Source organism: Vanellus vanellus, assembly GCF_965231255.1.
Source record: "Vanellus vanellus genome assembly, chromosome: 6".
NCBI lineage: Eukaryota > Metazoa > Chordata > Aves > Charadriiformes > Charadriidae > Vanellus > Vanellus vanellus.
This window is the reverse complement of record NC_138911.1, coordinates 10220640-10239441: the sequence shown is the minus strand read 5'-3', so window position 1 is coordinate 10239441 and position 18802 is coordinate 10220640. Positions and strand designations below refer to the sequence as shown.

Sequence of the window (18802 nt, the reverse complement as noted above, 5' to 3'; positions counted from 1 at the left end):
TCAACTCATTGAAAAGGAGCAGGAGGACAATGGGGGACTGGGTCATCCAACTTTGGACTCTGACTACTGCTCAAAAAACATATCCATCTAATGTTTCGAGTTGGCGAAAATAAACGTGAATGCTTATTGAATGACGGCTTTTCTACACTGTCCCAAGCAGGATCTACTGGTCCCCTTTGAATTTAATATGTGTTAATACCACTTGGCAACGGGAAGATTCAGCTATATATAGCTCCATCGTGACTTTCAACATTTGAGTCCCACAGTCAAATCTAGCAGCAGATAAATACACCGGCTTTAACTGGCATTGCTCAGAATATATTCTCTTCCCACTCAGCTGTTGCTGAAAAATTCTATTGATACTTTTCTAAATACATTTTTTCAAGTATATTTAAGTGCTCTGTATTGCCGTCATTTTCTGCCTCTGTTCTGGACAGATAACTCTGTAAAATGAATCTTAGACAAAGTCAAATAAAGTCAGCAGTGATTATGTTTCCGCAGAGCGCTTTAACATGTACTTAAAATAAAACTTTGAAGTAATTTCAAAACTTCACAAATTCCAGCAAGTCAGAATTCTGAACTTTTTACTGTTTACTGGGGTTTACTGTTGTCATCCAAGTCCCTGTGAAGACACTGGGGAAAAAAAATTCCTTGATTTTAATACACCACCAAAACAATCTCTTCTGAACATTAATCATGACCAAATGGCAATCAAGACTCTAAGAAATTTATCCTATTTCTGCTAAAAAGTCTGGGTTTGCAACTACAAAAATGTTGAACGTGAAATGAAGCAAAGCACGGCATGTATCATAAGGCAAATCATGTTATTTTAACAAATTACCTCTACCACAGATTCCTCTCCTATTTTGTCTGCTCTTCTCCCCTTCCCATTTCCTCGATTTTAGAATAGTTAAAAAAAAAAAAAAAAAAAAAATCAAGAAAATATCAACGAGTTTTCAAGAATCGGCATTATAAGGGTCAGTATATAAAGCAACATGGTGAAATGGCTTGCTTTAAATATAAATATTGCACTGGAGGGAAGATCATGTCTTGCAATGCTGGAAATGAGGCTTTTGCTCATGCTTAAAATCATTTTAGGACCACTGTAAGAACACTAGGGTTCCTCTTTACTCAGAAAAGGGTTCCATAAAGACATATAGAATAAAAAAAAAGAATTAACAGTGTAGAAGTTCATTTAGAGTTATGAAATGAAACTGTAACTAAATACATTCTCTCATAGCTCACCAAGTCAGAGTCAGTTGTTACTGCAGCAGTTAATTTTTAATGCTGAAATTACTACCTGCTTTGAAGTGATACGTCATGTGGTCACTAGCAACACTAAAATATTTAACAAGAAGCACTGAAACTGTACACAAAATTGTTTTATATGAACTCTCCATGATAACCCCCAGGTCTTTTTGTTCTGTTTTTAAAGCCAAAGAATTTACAATCGTAAAGCACATAAAACACTCCAGAGATATTCACTTCCCAGCAAAAATTTTTAGTATAGTTCTTTAGTTAAACTTTTATAATTAATGATGCTTTATTCCATTTTAGCTTTGTCAAAAGATGCGCAGTTACAGCAACTGTAAAATCCTTATTCTATAGTGATTAGAATCTTTCCAAATTCAGCGCTAACTTTGTCCAACCTATTTCATCTATCTTAAAGCAGTGGCAGCACAGTTACTGTGCCCAGTTATACTGTAGAATCAAGGACCTGATATGTTCACAGATCCCAGACCACAGAAATGCAAAAAGGAGCCTTTTTGAAATGCACACCTTTAGTTCCACAAATGGTGTGCCTCTGCCTTAGGGCACTGTAGATGATCAGCACAAAATCCAAATCCATCAAATCACTGAAACACCAAATCCTTAGCAATGGTCCCATAAAAAAAGAAGAAAGCAGATGCTTTAAAAAGAGGAAGTAAGCAAGGTAGTATCAGGTATGAAACACGATGTCCAAAGTTTTCACGCTCTAGGCATACGTAAATTTTCCCACATCTTTGGTATTCACACCTATTGCAGACAGGCCAAAGAACATAACAGTTACCTTTTTTTTTAAAACAAACAAACAAAACACCCAAACAACAACAAAACAAAACAAAACAAAAAAACACAAAACAAAACAAAAAAAAAAAAACAAACCACAAGTTGGTGATATTTCATGTCTGGTAAACTCCATAGTTTGGAATATCCCATAGTTTGGTATTATGGAGTTGAAGGAAGGTAGCGCTCTAGTGAGACAAGCTATATTATCTATAATCACCACTGAAGCTTCCTGACTGATCAGCAATAAGCCCTTGTGCCCCAAAGCTGACCAAAAGGCTAAACTCCAGAGTCTTATTTATTTAAACACTAGGTGTAGTTCAGCACGCTAAGTGGCAATTACCAAAGCTGCTTGAATTATAAGGCCAAGGGGCAATTTTCTGCAGAAGTTATTTTTCCTGTTCTAGTACAATTGAGCTCTAGTTTCTAGATGATACTCCAATACAAACAAACAATACAAAGGAAGTTCAGTCACTTTCTGTCCTCTAACCTGCAATCCCAACTACTGCTGTGTGGCACAAATAGAACTAGCAGGGATAACCATACTCTGCCTCAGAGAGCTTCCATAGCTGCATTAGGTTATGATGATTGCTAATGGAGAAGGAGCACACAAGAAAATAATTGGGACTTCTACTCTACACTTCTGTTGAAATGAGAATGCTAGCTGTTAAATGCTGTTGTTTGATACTAGCCAGCAGGAACTAATCTTGAGCCATCTTTCTGACTCCTGTTTCTGTGGTTTCCCATAAAAGCCAATATAGGGCAGTAGTGAAACACAAATTCAAATTATTTCTGTAAGGCCTGTTGTTTGTATTCTTGATTAAGCATGGCAGCGGGAATGATTTTGAATACAATTTTCAAGCACACACTTAAGTGAAGAAGAATCATAAAAAAACAGTTACTCTTTTCTTTAATGGAGCATGCTTATCTGCTTTCAAAATAAACACCAGATTACTTTTTATATCTTTAGTTTCTAATGTATTCCTAGTCAGGATAAGATGGGAGCATTTTTGACCCACCTATTCCCATATAATGTTAGAAACAAAGCAGTTGCTGTATTCCCTAAAACCAGTGGCTTATTCAGTACATGCTAGAGCAGCCTCCAGCTTCAAAGGAAGGTTCACGGACCCAAAAAATAAATGGATGTGGAATTAATCACCCACAAAAGAAAATCCCCCTCCAATCCGACCTATTATAGCTCTTACAAAAAAAAAAAAAAGCTCAAGAGCATCAGTTCACCATCCACTCCAAAGCTTTTTACAATTCAACTATTGCTTCTGATATCAAGCATTGTTTTATGTGACATTTCTGTTGAATACAACAATTAAAATATATTCTAAATCTCTGTACTTAATTATTACCCTACACTTTAAAAAGAATGCTTAGAAGTGACACAAATTCCACTTGAGAGCATGTGGCGTTTTATGTTTTACCTGATAGTTACCAGTTGCAAGAACAGTGGACCCACACCTCAGGCGTGCCTATGTGAATTCGTGGGGTGCTTGCTCACCAGTGCATGGGTTAGCAGACTGTGGGGAGCTCCCTGGCTACGCACAAAAGCTAAAGCACCCACATGTCCATTGAAAGATGTGTGTAAATAGGGGAACCCACACCCATGGAAGAGGCTGTTCATGCTTGTAACCAACACCAGCTGTAAGAGAGGAAACGTGTGCATGTAACTGTGAATGTGTATGTGTGCACGGCTGTGTGATCTTAACTTTTTGGAAGTAGTTATGAAACCGCATTTGGAAATTTGTAGTTGTTCCTTAATATTTCTTCAGCATCTAGTATTCTGGTTTATCTGTTGTATTGCTAATGTTGACGCTAAATAGGGTTCATGGATTTCTAGTTACTTATGTCTTTAATAAATCAGCAAACTGCTTCAATCTTGATATGTTTAAACCATGGGAATTGAGCAGGGTTTTTCTGTGACTCTCCAACATTTCATAGACTAGTGATTATTCAACTTCATTTGAGGCTTCCAATGTGAATGGACTTGTTGAGTTACAGAATTCTTATTCCCTATAGCTTACTATCTTGACTATCCTTTTTCATATATCAAATGTCATGTTTCACAGCTCTGGGCTGAAATTAAGGAATTTTCAGTATGGGACATAACTATGAAATACACATTCCATTTCACTGAACTGAGCCGATATATTAGCTTTCTTCTCAATTTCCAAGTGAAACTGCTGCTTGTCAGTGGAGAAAGCTCTTCCAAATTTGAAGTCCATAGAAGTTGTGTGCATGCTTACAAATTGTTTGCATTTAAAAAAAAAAAATATATATATGTAAGGTCTACAAATACATAGATTACTATCAATTTTTGAATAACAGTCACAGCAACTACGCACTACCCTCCCTGCACATCTTTAAAAGAAATGCAGAATTTGTCAATACAGAACAGTGCAAAATATTTTAAAAACAGTGATCTCAACATACTGCGCTAGAGATACTCTATACCACCAATTTCCCTGTTCTGTTTGTTCTGAATCCAGACTGCCCAACTGCTTTATCAAATGAATACTACTCTTGATGGACTAGACAAGACTTTTAGGACATCAATAAACTGCAACTCTAAGAAGGAACTGTGGCCGCTGTTTTGGCTGGTATCTCATGAAAAAGAAGAGATAGGCATATATAGATTAATATGAGGAGTCAAAACACCAAGTTTTACCTACCTTGCAGAGCTGAAAAGGTAGCTTAATTAATATTTGTGCAAGAGAGAAGCCAAAAGCCAGACCACCAGATTCCAACTCTTCAACTCGGTGGTTCAGGTTCAGGTTCAACTCTATAGTGAACAACTCTGAAAATTTATATCCTTTATGCATTAAAAATATCTTTTAGCTATTGCAAAGTTTTGAAAAAGCATTAAAATTTCTGCTAAGGCAGGAATTCAGTAAGAGCTGGCCCAAGGATCTGGACTCAAAATCAAATACTGTAAATCCAAATTAAACATTGCCTCCACCTTTTGCTTTCAAAGCTGGTACCAAATTCTCATTCCTTTCTTACAGTCCCAAACAGGGCTTTTCAGCCATAGACCTGGGCTCTGTGGAGAACGCCAGCAAACCAGCAGTTGACAAGTTCAAACAAAAGCAGTTACTTTTCCAACATTAGGTTACAATAGGTACAAGGCAGCTATAGCAGATGATAAACACTGAACCAGAAGCTACAGACACAATTACATGGAAGTAAGATGCATTGACAAAGCCAGAAGAAAATCCATTCATCTATAAAACTTTTCTGAAATTGAGAAAGTGATAGGTAGGTTTTACTCTTTAGGAAACCACCATTCACTTGCAGTGACAGGCCTGGTGAAGAGGAGTGTTCTGGAAGGACCTGTTGTTTTCTTTCTTTACATCCAATGGATTGCTTCTTTTAAGGTCTGTCCAAAGATCTGCTCCTCACCTGGTAAGCCTCAGTCTTTTTTCCAATGGAGTCAGATGTTTATTCCACATCTATCCCAATACGAATGTCTCACATTTAGATGGCTTTACTGTCTCTTAATGGACATCCTAATCCACATCTCCTAATGTACATGTGGGTGTTTTAGCTTTTGTGAGTACCTGTGGAGCTCCCTACAGTCTGCTAACCCATGCACTGGTGAGCAATCACCCCATGAGTACACATAGGCACACCTGAGGTGTGGGTCCCCAGTTGTTGAAACTGGTTACTATCAGGCAAAATGTCATTACACAGAAAATGCCACGTCTCACAAATGGCTTTACAGCGTTTACCACCACTGGCTGGTGTACAAATACTTTGAAGATTCATAACACTGAGAGTTAAGGTAAGGGAAATGTAGTGAGGAAAAGGATAGCAGAATCATCCAAGTTTTTTCTGCTTCTCCCTTTAACAGACAATGCTGCCATATTCCAAATTGGTGGTTTAAAAATGAATATTTTTATAACTAGTTATAAACTAGTTTGTTATCTCCAGCAAAGGACCAAAACCAACCAACCAACCAAAAAAAAAAAAAAAACCCACAGAAAAGGTACCTTTTTTGGTAGTTCATTTTTATCATCTTTTTTCTTACCAAGAGTAAAATAAAGTATTTTACCAACTACTTATTCTCCTGTATCTGCAAAGCTTTAGTAATCAGCACATAAAGTGATAATATCCTCAGCTTTCTATGATTGCTCACCATCCCCTGCAGTTCTTTAAGTATGCAGATTTCAGTTATTAGGAAAATAACTGAAGTATCAAAATACTTGAACCAATGCTGTTTGCAAACAAAAAGGAAAAGCTGTAACTAACCACTCACCAGATTCTCTTCAAACCACTCCCGTAGACACACTGCTGTGGCTCCTGGAATTTGATTTCGCAATGCTTCTTTCTCTTGAGGATCCTCTAGCATTTCCAATGCCATCTTTAGATCTTCCAGAAGATGCAAAATTTGAAATGTGCCCAAGTATACTGATGGAGCAGGTGACACAATATCATAACCACCATTAGCATACTCTGTAGCTGACTTTGTACCTAAAACAAGTAAATCCAGAAGAGACAGTGATGTTAAATAATTGTTTTGTAAGTGACAAATACATAAGTGACAAAGTACTACACACTACAACATTTGGACTTCAGATGATAACTGACAGGTATCAGTATTTCAGGCTTAGAAACAGATAAATAACAAACACTGGAGAAATAAATGTGAGAGGTACATACAAGCATATTAGAAAATAATTTTGGCCTAGAAAACATTTGCAATATCCATTAAATGACAAATGCCAAAACCTTACAAAATATCACCTGTAATTTTTCATGGTTACCATGAGATGTCACTAACTTCTCAGCTACATAGTTAGAAGTCCCCACACAGAGCCGTGTTAAGCAATGCAAGAAAGATTGAAGCAGTCCTTTGACAAGAAACTTAGATGAAATTAGATCGTGTTACCAGAACTAGAAAAATATGTGACCTTGAACAGGTTTAAAACCCTCCCACAGAGAACAAAACCCCAAAAGTTAGCAAAGTTTCATCAGCCATTTTTATTGCTAGCTCTCTAAATTACAACTCCTCCCTCCTGCCAGCTCTCCAGCACCAATATTCTTTTCTCAAGAATAATAAGCACAGCAACAAACATATCTCACTTGATGGAACGATTATAAATAATACAAGTTCTAACATCTCTGAAACTTTTTATCTTAATAACCTATGTTTCAATGATATGCACACTAAAATGAGCTATCTTTTCTCAGTCCGGACTTTCAGATCTTGATTTCATTTAATATCCCTTTGTTTCTTTAAGAATTAATTAGATGGAAAACTTCTATTTGCTCTACTTTTTAAAGTTTTTATTTACAATTCATTGCTTTGTGTACATAGGAGGTTGTACTCATGTTATGTCTTCATTCCTGTTCTCTCTGGCATAAGCAATCACATTTTCCCCCTTTATTTGACTTCATGGGAGATTTTTTAGGCTTTTGATCATTCTTATTGTACTCCACTCAATCCTTTCATTTTGTAACATAATTTACAGGCGTACGTTGGATCCGCATAGCATATAGTATTCCTTAGAAGACCGTATCATTGATCTACATAAGGCAATTATAATAATCTCCTTACTATTCTTTGTTTTACTCCCGTGTTTAACATGATTTATGTCTTAGTTATGAAAGGAACAGAAATCTCCACTGAGCCTTTGAAAATTATTTGCTAAGTTATTTTTTCCTGAGTGGATGTATTTAATTTGAAACCCAGAGGTATAAGTAATTCAAATTTTCTTCTTCAATGCACAGTATTTTGCATCAATCAATGTTAGTTTGCCTGCTATGGTTATTTATCTAAGATGATTCAGACATTACAAGTTATATTTGAACCCAATGGTTTGTTTTGCATATAGCCTGGTATACAACTAATACCTAAATACAACTCATGAATACACTGACACTCTAGGTCCTAGTACACTGAAATACCTTCTGCACCTAGATTAGCTTTTAACCAAAATGCTAACTGATCATTTAATCCTAATATTGTTTCCCATCTCAATCAGTTTTTGATCCAAGACAATATTTTGTCTCTTATTTTGTGAGTGCTTAACTTTACTCAAAGCTTTTGGGAAAATCCTAAATAATATTAACCAGGTCTTCTTCAACCACTCCTTTAATGACACAAACAATTCTGTCAGATCAATTCACTTTACAAAAAAAATGTGTGGTTTGAATTCTACTGTACGAATTATGTGTTTTCTTGTTTGAATGTTTTAAACAATGCAAAACCATCGCTAGAAATTTCTAAAGTTTTGCAAAGCTCAGTAGTAGGGATTTTATTTATTTATTTTTTAAACAACACTCATTTTCACTACTGGAGTATTTCATGTAGTCTTAACCTCTTTTCAGACTCAGAATATTCCGTTTCGTCCTGTTGACTTCCGCTGCTTACAAGTTTATTTTAATACCTCGAGTGCAAGATCTCATCTTAATTTCTGGCGCAGACCACATCCAAGATAAAGTTTCTTCAATATCCGGTGCTACAAAGACTGATACACAAGACTACTTCACCTCGTAAATCAACCTTGTCTTCCTGAATTGTTTCCTTTTGAGGAGAGGATCAACTAACTGTTTTGCTGCATTTGAGTATTCTAACCACTAAAATATATTTTCTTGTGTATTTCTATACTGTCAGTTACTTATGTCAGCTTAGTTGTTTCTGTTTATGTACTTCCTAATGCAGTTAACATTAAACTCTAGCAACTAAAAATAGCAGATTTCCATATTGTGTAAGAGCCATTTGGATCATATAACCTCTTAAATCTTTTCATTCAGCTGGAGTGGTCACTACTTAGTTTCCAAAAGAGATAGCACACAAACTGAAATCTGGCATTGTCCTCTTAAGTAGCATTGATGCTACTTTTAAAGATGTGGCTTCTTTGGTTATTGTGACATTAGGAATTTTAAACTAGTTTTCTCACTCTTTCCTTTGGAAATTTTTCTGTCTTTTTGCTTAGCAAGTACTTTTTCACACCAGAAAAGAGGACAGGATGCAAAGTTATTTCATAATCAGCTTTGGTACCTACCCGTTCAATGAACTGACCATTTAAAATAGATACGGAACCAGAAAAACTTAATGGAGCATTCTGCTATAGCATTCTTCATGTTATTTATATGAATACTTCTTATAAACAGACCGGAGAGAAACAAAGAAAAACCCACACAATCCAAACAAAACCACACAAACTTTCAGGCCTACAACCAATACTTCAGGTATGAAATCAAAGCCATAATCTTTAAGCGAAATATAGATTTAAAACAAGTGTTCAGGAGTTCAGTTAATTATAGTAGGTGGCTAGTTTATACTGCCATACTATACATACCACTGTAACTTTCTTGAGGACAGTAATAATGACATCTTCCCTCACCAGTCTAAATGCCTCACTGTGTATCACATCTTGCCTCCATCCTTAGATTACTGTGGCTACAACGTTACTGGTAATCTCCACCTTCTACAGAAAATAATTTTAAATTCTGTAGGAAAATTTGATGACAGTGAAATTCATACATTTTGGCATGCCCTTATTTGATTTGCCTCTATCAAAACACTAGAAAGAAACCATATATGCACAATCTTTAATCTTGACAAGCAAAAGAACTGTCACCTTTAAGAAGCTCATTTCTATAAAGGTAAAAATTCTCATGTGCTGGAGCACAGCCAAGGCCAGCCAGGAATTGTATGTTATGGGATTTCCTGAGACTGGATGTACTCCATATGCATGCTTCAGTTATCCCAAGCTCTTCAACTGATTGTTCAGACTGGCAAAATTCTAAGTATCCTCAAAAGTCTCACATTTTACACAGCAGTGGAAAGGCGTTATTTCTTAGAACTCTGAAGAACTGTGTCCACGTGTAAGGCGCGTGCGCTGAGTTTCCATAGTTGTAAGTTAAGGTGGGTCTTGAGGATAGTCCTGTCCTGTGTAGGGACATTTGGAAGATGGTAATGTGTTTTACTGGGAAAGAACATCAGCTTGACATCTAGTGATTGAGACAAACTCAATTTAAGAAATTTCAGGGTTTTTTCTTACTGTTCCCTTTCCTGCTTCAAATTTTTCTCCATTTAAGTTTGCGTGAAATAAGGAATAAAAAAGAGGCCAGAAGAAGGAAATATTTTTCTATTCATTGCTAACAAAAAGAGATGCAACAAATGAAAATCATCAAAGACATCCTTATAGCAAACGCATGTTCCCCGAACTACCTAACAACACACAACAGCTGGTCATATCTTATGGCTTACCCCATACTTATGGCTGGGAATTCATTTTGAGCATGTCATTGAAGACAATAAAGATATGTCAAAATTTTCTTATCTAATAATAGTAAACAGAGAACAGTATTTGTTTGCTTACATGAATAAAGATGTAATGATCTTAAAGTGAACTGTCTGTAAATTCTTATATGCACTAGTTCCATTAAAACGTGAAAGGAAAAACATCTCTGATTAATACCAGCTAAAGTTAAATGAAGGAAGTAGAGATTGAAAGGCTTGATTTCAGTCATAATTTTAAATCTTTCAACTGAGGTTATTATCCATGAAAGAAATGATTTAAAAAAATATAGGGATGATGCCCAGTTGTGTAGGGATTGGGGCAGGAGGGCCAAGGCACAGCTGGAGCTGAACTTGGCAAGAGATGCAAAGAATAATAAGGGCCTCTACAGGTACATCAGCCAGAAAAGGAAGCTCAAAGAAAGTGTACACCACCACCCCTTCCCACCCACCCCCAATGATCAAGACTGGTAAACTGGTAACAGCAGATGAGGAGAAGGCTGAGGTACTCAACAACATTTTTGCCTCAGTCTTCGTTGGCAACCTCTCTTCCCACACCTCTGAACGTACAGAATTCTATGGGACCTGATGACCTGCATCCCAGAGTCCTGAGGGAATGGGCTGATGTAGTTGCCAAGCCACTCTCCATGATATTAGAAAAATCATGGCTGTCAGGTGAAGACCCCGGTGACTCTAAAAAGGGAAACATTGCACCAAGGGTAGAAAGGAGGACCCTGGGAACTACCAACTTGTCAGCCTCACCTCTGTGCCTGGGAAGATCATGGAACAGATCCTCCTAGAAGCTATGCTAAGGCACATGGAGGACAGGGAGGTAATTTGAGACAGCCAGCATGGCTTCACCAAGGGCAAATCTTGCCTTACCAACCTAGTGGCCTTCTACGATATAGTCATTCTATCAGTGGATAAGGGAAGAGCTACGGATGTCATCTATCTGGATTTCTGTAAGGCCTTCGGCATGGTCCCTCACAACATCCTCCTCTCTAAATTGGAATTAGATGGATTTGATTGAGGGACTGCTCGGTGGATAAAGTATTGGCTGGATGGTTGCATCCAGACAGTAGCGGTCAATGGCTCAATGTCCAGAGGGAGACTGGTGAGAAATGGTGTCCCTCAGGGGTCTATATTGGGACCAGTATTGTTTAATATCTTCATCAAGGACATAGTGGGATAGAGTGCATCCTCAGCAAGTTTGCCAACGACACCAAGCTGACTGGTGTGGCTGACACCCTGGAGGGAAGGGATGCCATCCAGAGGGACCTGGACACGCTTGAGAGGTGGCCCTACACCAATCTCATGAAGTTCAACCAGGCCAAGTGCAAGGTCCTACATCTGGGTCAGGGCAATCCCAAGCACAAATACAGGCTGGGCAGATAATGGATTGAGAACAGGCCTGATGAAGACTTGGGTGTGTTGGTTGATGAGAAGCTCAACATGAGATGGCAAAGAATGCTCACAACCCAGAAGGTCAACTGGGCTGCATCCAAAGAAGCATGGCCAGCAGGTCAAGGGAAGTGATTCTGCCCCTCTACTCCACTCTGGCTACCCCACTTAGAGTACTGTGTCCAGCTCTGGAGCCCTCAGTACAGAAAAGACATGGACCTGTTGGCATAGGTCCTGAGGGGGCCACAAAAATGATCAGAGGGCTGGAACACCTCTCCTATGAGGACAGGCTGAGAGAGTTGGGGTTATTCAGCCTGGAGGAGACAAGGCTCCAGGCAGACCTTATTGTGGCCTTTCAGTAATTAGAAGGGGCTTATAAGAAAGATGGGGACAAACTTTTTAGCAGGGCCTGTTGTGATAGGACAAAGGGTAATGGTTTTAAACTACAAGAGGGTAGATTTAGACTAGATATAAGGAAGAAATTTTTTTAAGATGAAGGTGGTAAAAAACTGGAACAGGTTGCCCAGAGAGGTGGTAGCTGCCCCACCACTGGAAACAGTCAAGGTCAGGTTGGACTGGGCTCTGAGCAACCTGATCTAGTTGAAGGTGTCCCTGCTCACTGCAGAGGAGTTGGACTAGGTGACCTCTACAGGTCCCTTCCAACCCAAACAATTCTATGATTTATAACAGTACTATTCATGATTTGTATTTAGACTTCAAAAAGCAGACACTGGTGAGAGAAGAATGTACCCATGTCTGATACCATCAGAAAGACCCAAACCATATCTGTACCCTTACCATGCCAAGAATACAGGGCATAGTTCTGAGATGTGTTGAAGATTCTAGCTTTCAGCAATAAAAACTCCACTAGTTTCAAGTCACTGGGATCACAAATATTAAGAAGGACTTAAAAGTGCTTTGCTTTGCTGGATCGGAGTCAGAGCACTCAACAAAAGTTACAAAGCCCTCCCATGAGTAACTATCCTTATCCGGAACAAGAAATACCCACAGATCTCAGTGCATCACTACGAGAACATGACCCTTCACACCATTAAATACATGCATATAGTCCTTCTTTTTGAAATTATTTTTAGGCTGGTTTCCATGTATTGCTACTGTAGTTCCTTTTATTCTCCTGGCTGAAATGGAAAATGAAGAATTCCTCTGAACGCAACAACTAATGCACTTTATATTACATGAAGAAGCGATATAAATGCATAAATGCAAAATTCAACTCAGCATTTTAATTCCGAATGTTTCCTGTTTTACTGCCTAAATTGAAATGAATTGCAGGCTTGCTTCTCTTATTTGCTTTCCTTGTAGTTTCATATTAAGTAGGATATACATTGCTCACCAGAAGGACAAGACCATACCCTGATAAAGCAGAAGTAAAAGTGCGCAGGAGTAAATTATATTTCTTTGCATCAGTTTAAACCTTTATATCATCATGCTGCAAAGCACATTAAGTTTTAGAACCAGACAGTAAGAATTTGGATCCCCTTGCAGAATGATGCAAAAAAAGAGATGCCATGGTGCAAACAGAACACTAGGTAATACCAGCATAGTCTACCAATAACAGCAATTAATTTGCATGTAGTTTTATTATAGATAGCTGAAGTGGGGAAGAATGTGGTTCAAGCCCTAGAATTTTACAGATACTCAAGAAAAATCAGTGCAGTTTTGAACTCGTGCAAAAAGACTCATTGTTTAGCTTTAAGCAAGTCACAGTCTTCCTGTGCCTCATTTTTTCCAGGGGTAAACAGGACACAGGGGAATCTTTTGTCATTATGTTTATATAATACTCAACACCATGGTTTTCTAGTGTACTACTGGAACACAATTAATCATCATAAATGTCCACCTTAGAGGAGCAGGAAAGAAAGGGGGGGGGGGGGGGGGGGGAGTATTGGAACTAAGACATTCCAAGCAGTTCAATTCTGGTGTCCACGTACAGTGGATGAAGGAGGTTAAGTGTTGCTGCATGTTATAAGTATGGTAGAAAGAATAACAAAAGTAACAAAAAAAAGGAAAACAACTTTTAAGTTACACATTTCCTACACCCTGACCATGCAAGCACATTTGGAGTTCAAAGTTCCTTGCCATTAGCTGAATGGCTTCAAAGAAACATTCCTTTTGGGCAAATACATAACCTATTTAGAAAACAGCGCTACTAGTAGCTTGCAAAAGTAAGTTACTGAGCAGAAATAAAGAAAGAAGCAGAAAGCCTTGCCAGTTTGAAAATCCACTCTCCTCAACTTATATTGTATACATTCATCTATCATCCAACTTTCATCGCACTTAGCAGTAGATACTGTTTCTGATCTCTCACATTTCCTTGCCACTTAATACAGATGAATGCAGGGAATCGGAAGTTATCTCAGTCTTTTCGCTCTAAAACTGGCCGAGTTTTAGATAAAAATTCCTGGCAATACACAACTCAACCACCAGTGATTAAAAAGAGATTTTCCTAAAATTGCTGACTCCTTTAGCCCAGAAAACAGCAAAAAACAACAAAACCCCCACAGCAAAACTCAAAAGCCTCTTCTACACTGGGGTAAGGATGCCCTTCTATAAAACTGAAATACTCAAGGGTAACAGTTTTGATATCTGACCAACAGTGGTTAGAATAAAATTATAAACATACGTTTTCTCTGGCCTTTCAGTCAATCATTACACTGCTAGAGAACTAGGTTTTTTTTACCTGAGCTTTTACTCAATGAGCATATACGTTGTCCAAGTTCTTCCTCTCTCCTTCAAGACTATAAAGTGTAATTTTCTTTGAAGCTCAAGTCTCTTTTTCTCGTGAAGATAGCCTTGAAAACGTGAATTTATGTAAACTAGTAGTAAGGTCTGGATGGGACATAATTCAGCCTTCTTGTTCCTAAGCCTTCTGTCAAACGAGTGAAGAGGTAGCTCAAACAAGCCTTTCTTTTAATACTGTAATGCAAAAATGCATCACAAATGGTGTGTTTTGAATCATAGCTTGTATTAGTCTCTGCTCAAATCTCTGCTTTTAGATCTTTAAATACAGTCACTGTTGAACTGGATTAGCAGGAAGCCCCAGGAAAAAATTTCCAAGTCTAGAAATGTTAATGACCACATTCAGATGCAAGTTTCATGGAGCTTGGATGATTTTCAGCTGAGCTTTATAAACAGCCACACGTGGATCCTTGAGACAATTGTCAAGAACTGCCTATAATTTCTTATGCAAATTATCGATGTAATTACTCAACCTTTTTCCTTTTACTTACTTATAGCCTCCAAGTGGTGATGTGCAGCACATTAGGTACTGTATACACAGCTGCAACAAAAGATCTCTCTTGTCCACAAACACAAGCTAAGCAGTCTTACAGCTCATGAAAAAAGGAAGATCGATTACGCAGCTATGATGGAGATTTGAGGCTGAGTCTCCATTGCACCAGAAAAACAGGATCAACACATTTTATTAAAGACGTAAAGAAGAAATACTTGCATCAATTTTCTCTCCTTTTTTTTTTTTTTATTTACACACACAAAAAGTGTATTTAGAGCCAGTGAAACCAGCAGTTTAACTAAAACAATGTTGTGAGACAACAAATATATCTTTTTCGTACAAAATCCAGAATTATTTGTAGTGAGAAGTAGTAAACTACTGGTAACATGAATACTGTTTCATGAAAAAAATGAATCTCTGAAAGCATAGAGAAACCAAGAGGATTAAGTTTGTGAGGAAATAAAGGCATCTTGTTTAACAAAACTTACATGCATTTTAAAAAACTCTTTCAAATCAATTTATTGTCTTAAAGTAGGAAGATGAGAAGCTATGATTTCATCTTTAAAGAAATCCCATGTTTGTTAAAACTTGTTTAAATTTAAATCTTAGAAATCTGTTTGCTAGCCTATTAAACAACCAAGTGACTCATGTACTGAAAAACAGATCACATCATATAAACCACAAAAGAGCCTTTGTGTCTTGAATTTTCAATCCTATGCAGTTACCGCCATCATGGTTAACTGTTTTCTTTGCTACATACTGCATCAGCAGCTATTTACATTTCTGTTTCTTTTCCATTAGTTTTTAAAACTTAATGCAAATACCTATGATGTATGGATTTTGTTTTGCATAAACACAATGCAGTACTGCATTTTTAGTTTGTTGATATAGGTGTCTAGGTCATGACTGTATTTTTGGTGTTATATACTGGCAGAACTGTTTATCTCTAGTCAGAAATAAAGAATTTAAAGTAGCATATTTTAGTTGCCAAGATTTATCCATTTTTAATTAGTCTCAACTCTTATTTTCAAGAAAACTTTGAATTTTGCTGCTTTGCTGGAAAGGCTGGAACACATTCAAGGTAAGTCCAAGACCAACTCAATTAATAAATCACTGTTTGACTTGGACGTTCAAAGGACAATTTTGTCTTATACAAAACAATGTCAAACATATATTTTTGTAAAATATCATTAAGTATTTATAGGAAACAAGTTCTCAATGCTTTCAGGTCCTTAAGATTCTGAAGTACTGCCCTATTTACCAAGGTAATCCATCACTACGAAAAGGATTCAGGGAGTCTTCACTCTCTTTCTTGTGCTCAGACCCTCACTATCTGTGAGAAAATATGCGTAGGATAGTAAGAGTAGGTTTTGGGACAGTAGCCCAAATAGCTATAATGACCTCTTGTAAGGTTAAGCACTCAAAATTGAGGAAATTCCAAACTTCAGGTTGCTCTGGCAACCTGGGCAAGGAATGAGTAGACAATGCTGCACATGCACAATCAACAGGCAAGTTGCCATGATTTTCATATGCTTTTAAAACTCAGATCAAAACTACACCTGAACAGTTATGCAAGGTCTTAACTTGAAGGCTACAGTATGTGTAAAGCTCTACAAAATATAGTATCAAATGGCTGTAATGGTTATTCAAGCATGCACACAGTTTGTGAGACCGTGTCTTAGGTGTTGTTAACAAACATAAAAGAAAGACCACAGATAGCTGACATGAAAAATTACAGATTAACTAAATAGAGAGACAGTGAACTGCTATATTTTTAAAAGTTTAAAAGATTTAAAATTGTTATAAACCTGTTACTGCTGAAAATATCTAAGGAATTAAATAACCAGCTTTTTGGAAGTTGAGTATCTGAAGCTAAATGTCAGTATTGAAGAAGCTATAAGAAGTGTTCTAAAACAAAGAAAAATGTTGAACTACAAATTATAAACCCCAAATATTTATGGTAAGTTTTTATGTTTTCCCCTTTAATTTCCAGGATGGTTAAAGGTCACAATTTTTATCTTCCCCCCCCCCCCCCCCCCCCTAATATTCTTAATACATAATTTTCTTGAACTGTTATGACTGGAAGTTATATATTTCTCTATCAAAGACCTGATTTCAAGTAATTTATTATTCAATTTCCTTTTTTTCATGTCTCTATTGTTATGAGATTTATGCATAAATAAACTAGCTAATGATTTCAAAAAGCCACTATATTATCTTGTATAGTACAACTTCACAAATGGTCACCTTAATTAATGAAGCAGTAACAAGATAAACAGCAATTGCTGTCGAGATATTATTTATTTTGTTCAGAAAAAAGCCTAAATTATTGCTTGAAAAAGAACAGAAAAAAAGAAAATACAGTAATCATAACTAAAGCATAGCCTCTTAGCACAATTACAATTTAGAAAATACAGGAAAACCACTGCAGTTAGTGCTGTTCAATTACTCTGATCTATAACAAAATAAAATGCTCATTATTCAAATTGCTCTGTTTCTTTCATTATTATTTCAACTATGTGTCAATTCAGTACTCTAAAATGAAATTCTACAAAGATCTCTGCATTAAAATTACAAAAAGTTATACACCTTTACTATAGAAACTAAATTTTGAATTTTAAAATACTGTGAACCTCGAATAGGACATAAATGATAAAAATACAAAGCCATCTGGAAGTACAGAAAGTGAAAAGAAAAAAAATAGAAGCTATTCTCTAGTCATTCTACACAATCACAAGAGGCTTATACTGCCCATCAGTTGCATGTCACCCAGCGTGCATTTCAAATAAGACACCCCCATCTTCAACACACATCACAAAAAATACAATTAAGCGCTCTCTGCCTGGTCTGGACAATTTCAAACCCTTATAAAGCTGAATAGAGTTGCCTATCTTCTTCACTTAAAGTGCTGCGAGACTAGTCTTTAGATTGTGAATGAATCCTGTGATGACATGCATGACTTCATGGGTAAAGGATGAGTTTCCTAGGAAATATTTTGATTTCCTATTATTTATGTAGAAACTCAGTGAAAACCTTATTTCACAAAACCTAAAATCCATCCAAAGGGGTTCAAATGAGAGTGTTAGTATTTTTTGTGCACTCCCGCATTTTTAATCCAAGTTCTAATCCCTTAACTAGAGGAGATTTAGTAGTCTAACACATTCGGGAACATAGCGAAGCTCTGGAACTTGAACTGTATTGTTTTCATAGTAAAATTATGATGGGACAGAACAATAAAAGAAAAAGAAAAAGAAAAAAAAAAAGCCCTAAAAACCCTCACAAGCAGGCCCTCCTTCAAATTCTGCCAAATAGATCACGAGGAAAATATATTAAACTTGAATTAAAATCTTGTTCATCTCTTAAATATAATTTCCTCTAACAGCCCCTTTTTCAACAACAGTGTGGGAAATGGTTGGGTTTGTAGCACACTGCCAAAGCAATGAACTGAACACAAGTGTTCTGCCACCTCAAGAGAAGGGAATTTAAACATCTATACATCTGGGACAACTTCTTGACAAACTTTTTAATTACGTGATTTTTTTAATCTTTCAGTGCTAATACTGAAATATCAGTAAACACCCATGTGATTACAAATTTAACTTTCTCATTTTTCAGTAAGCAGTAATTGCTCTGGTTAAAAGGAAACTCAATAATTACACTGATTACTTGGTGAATTTCAGGAGACTGTAGCTGCAGCAGACTATAATATCGTGACAGGAGTTTTTAGATCTTACAGTTATGGTCATTATTCACAAAAAGAAATAATAGATTTCCAGACTGTTGACAGAGAGAAGCAGTTTGATACAAAATAAAAGTAAAATAAAAATTATTTTAATTCATTAGGA

At 36.8% G+C, this 18802-nt stretch overlaps 1 protein-coding gene across 1 annotated transcript in view; it reads right to left on the bottom strand.

Annotated features, from left to right (window-relative positions):
* The window catches only part of PPFIBP2 (PPFIA binding protein 2), a 109772-nt gene that overhangs the window by 66398 nt on the left and 24572 nt on the right, over positions 1–18802 (bottom strand). The window contains exon 3 of the mRNA XM_082485931.1: positions 6311–6525. Within this exon, the coding sequence (XP_082342057.1) occupies positions 6311–6525 (215 nt within the window). The remainder of the gene's footprint in view (positions 1–6310; positions 6526–18802) is intronic.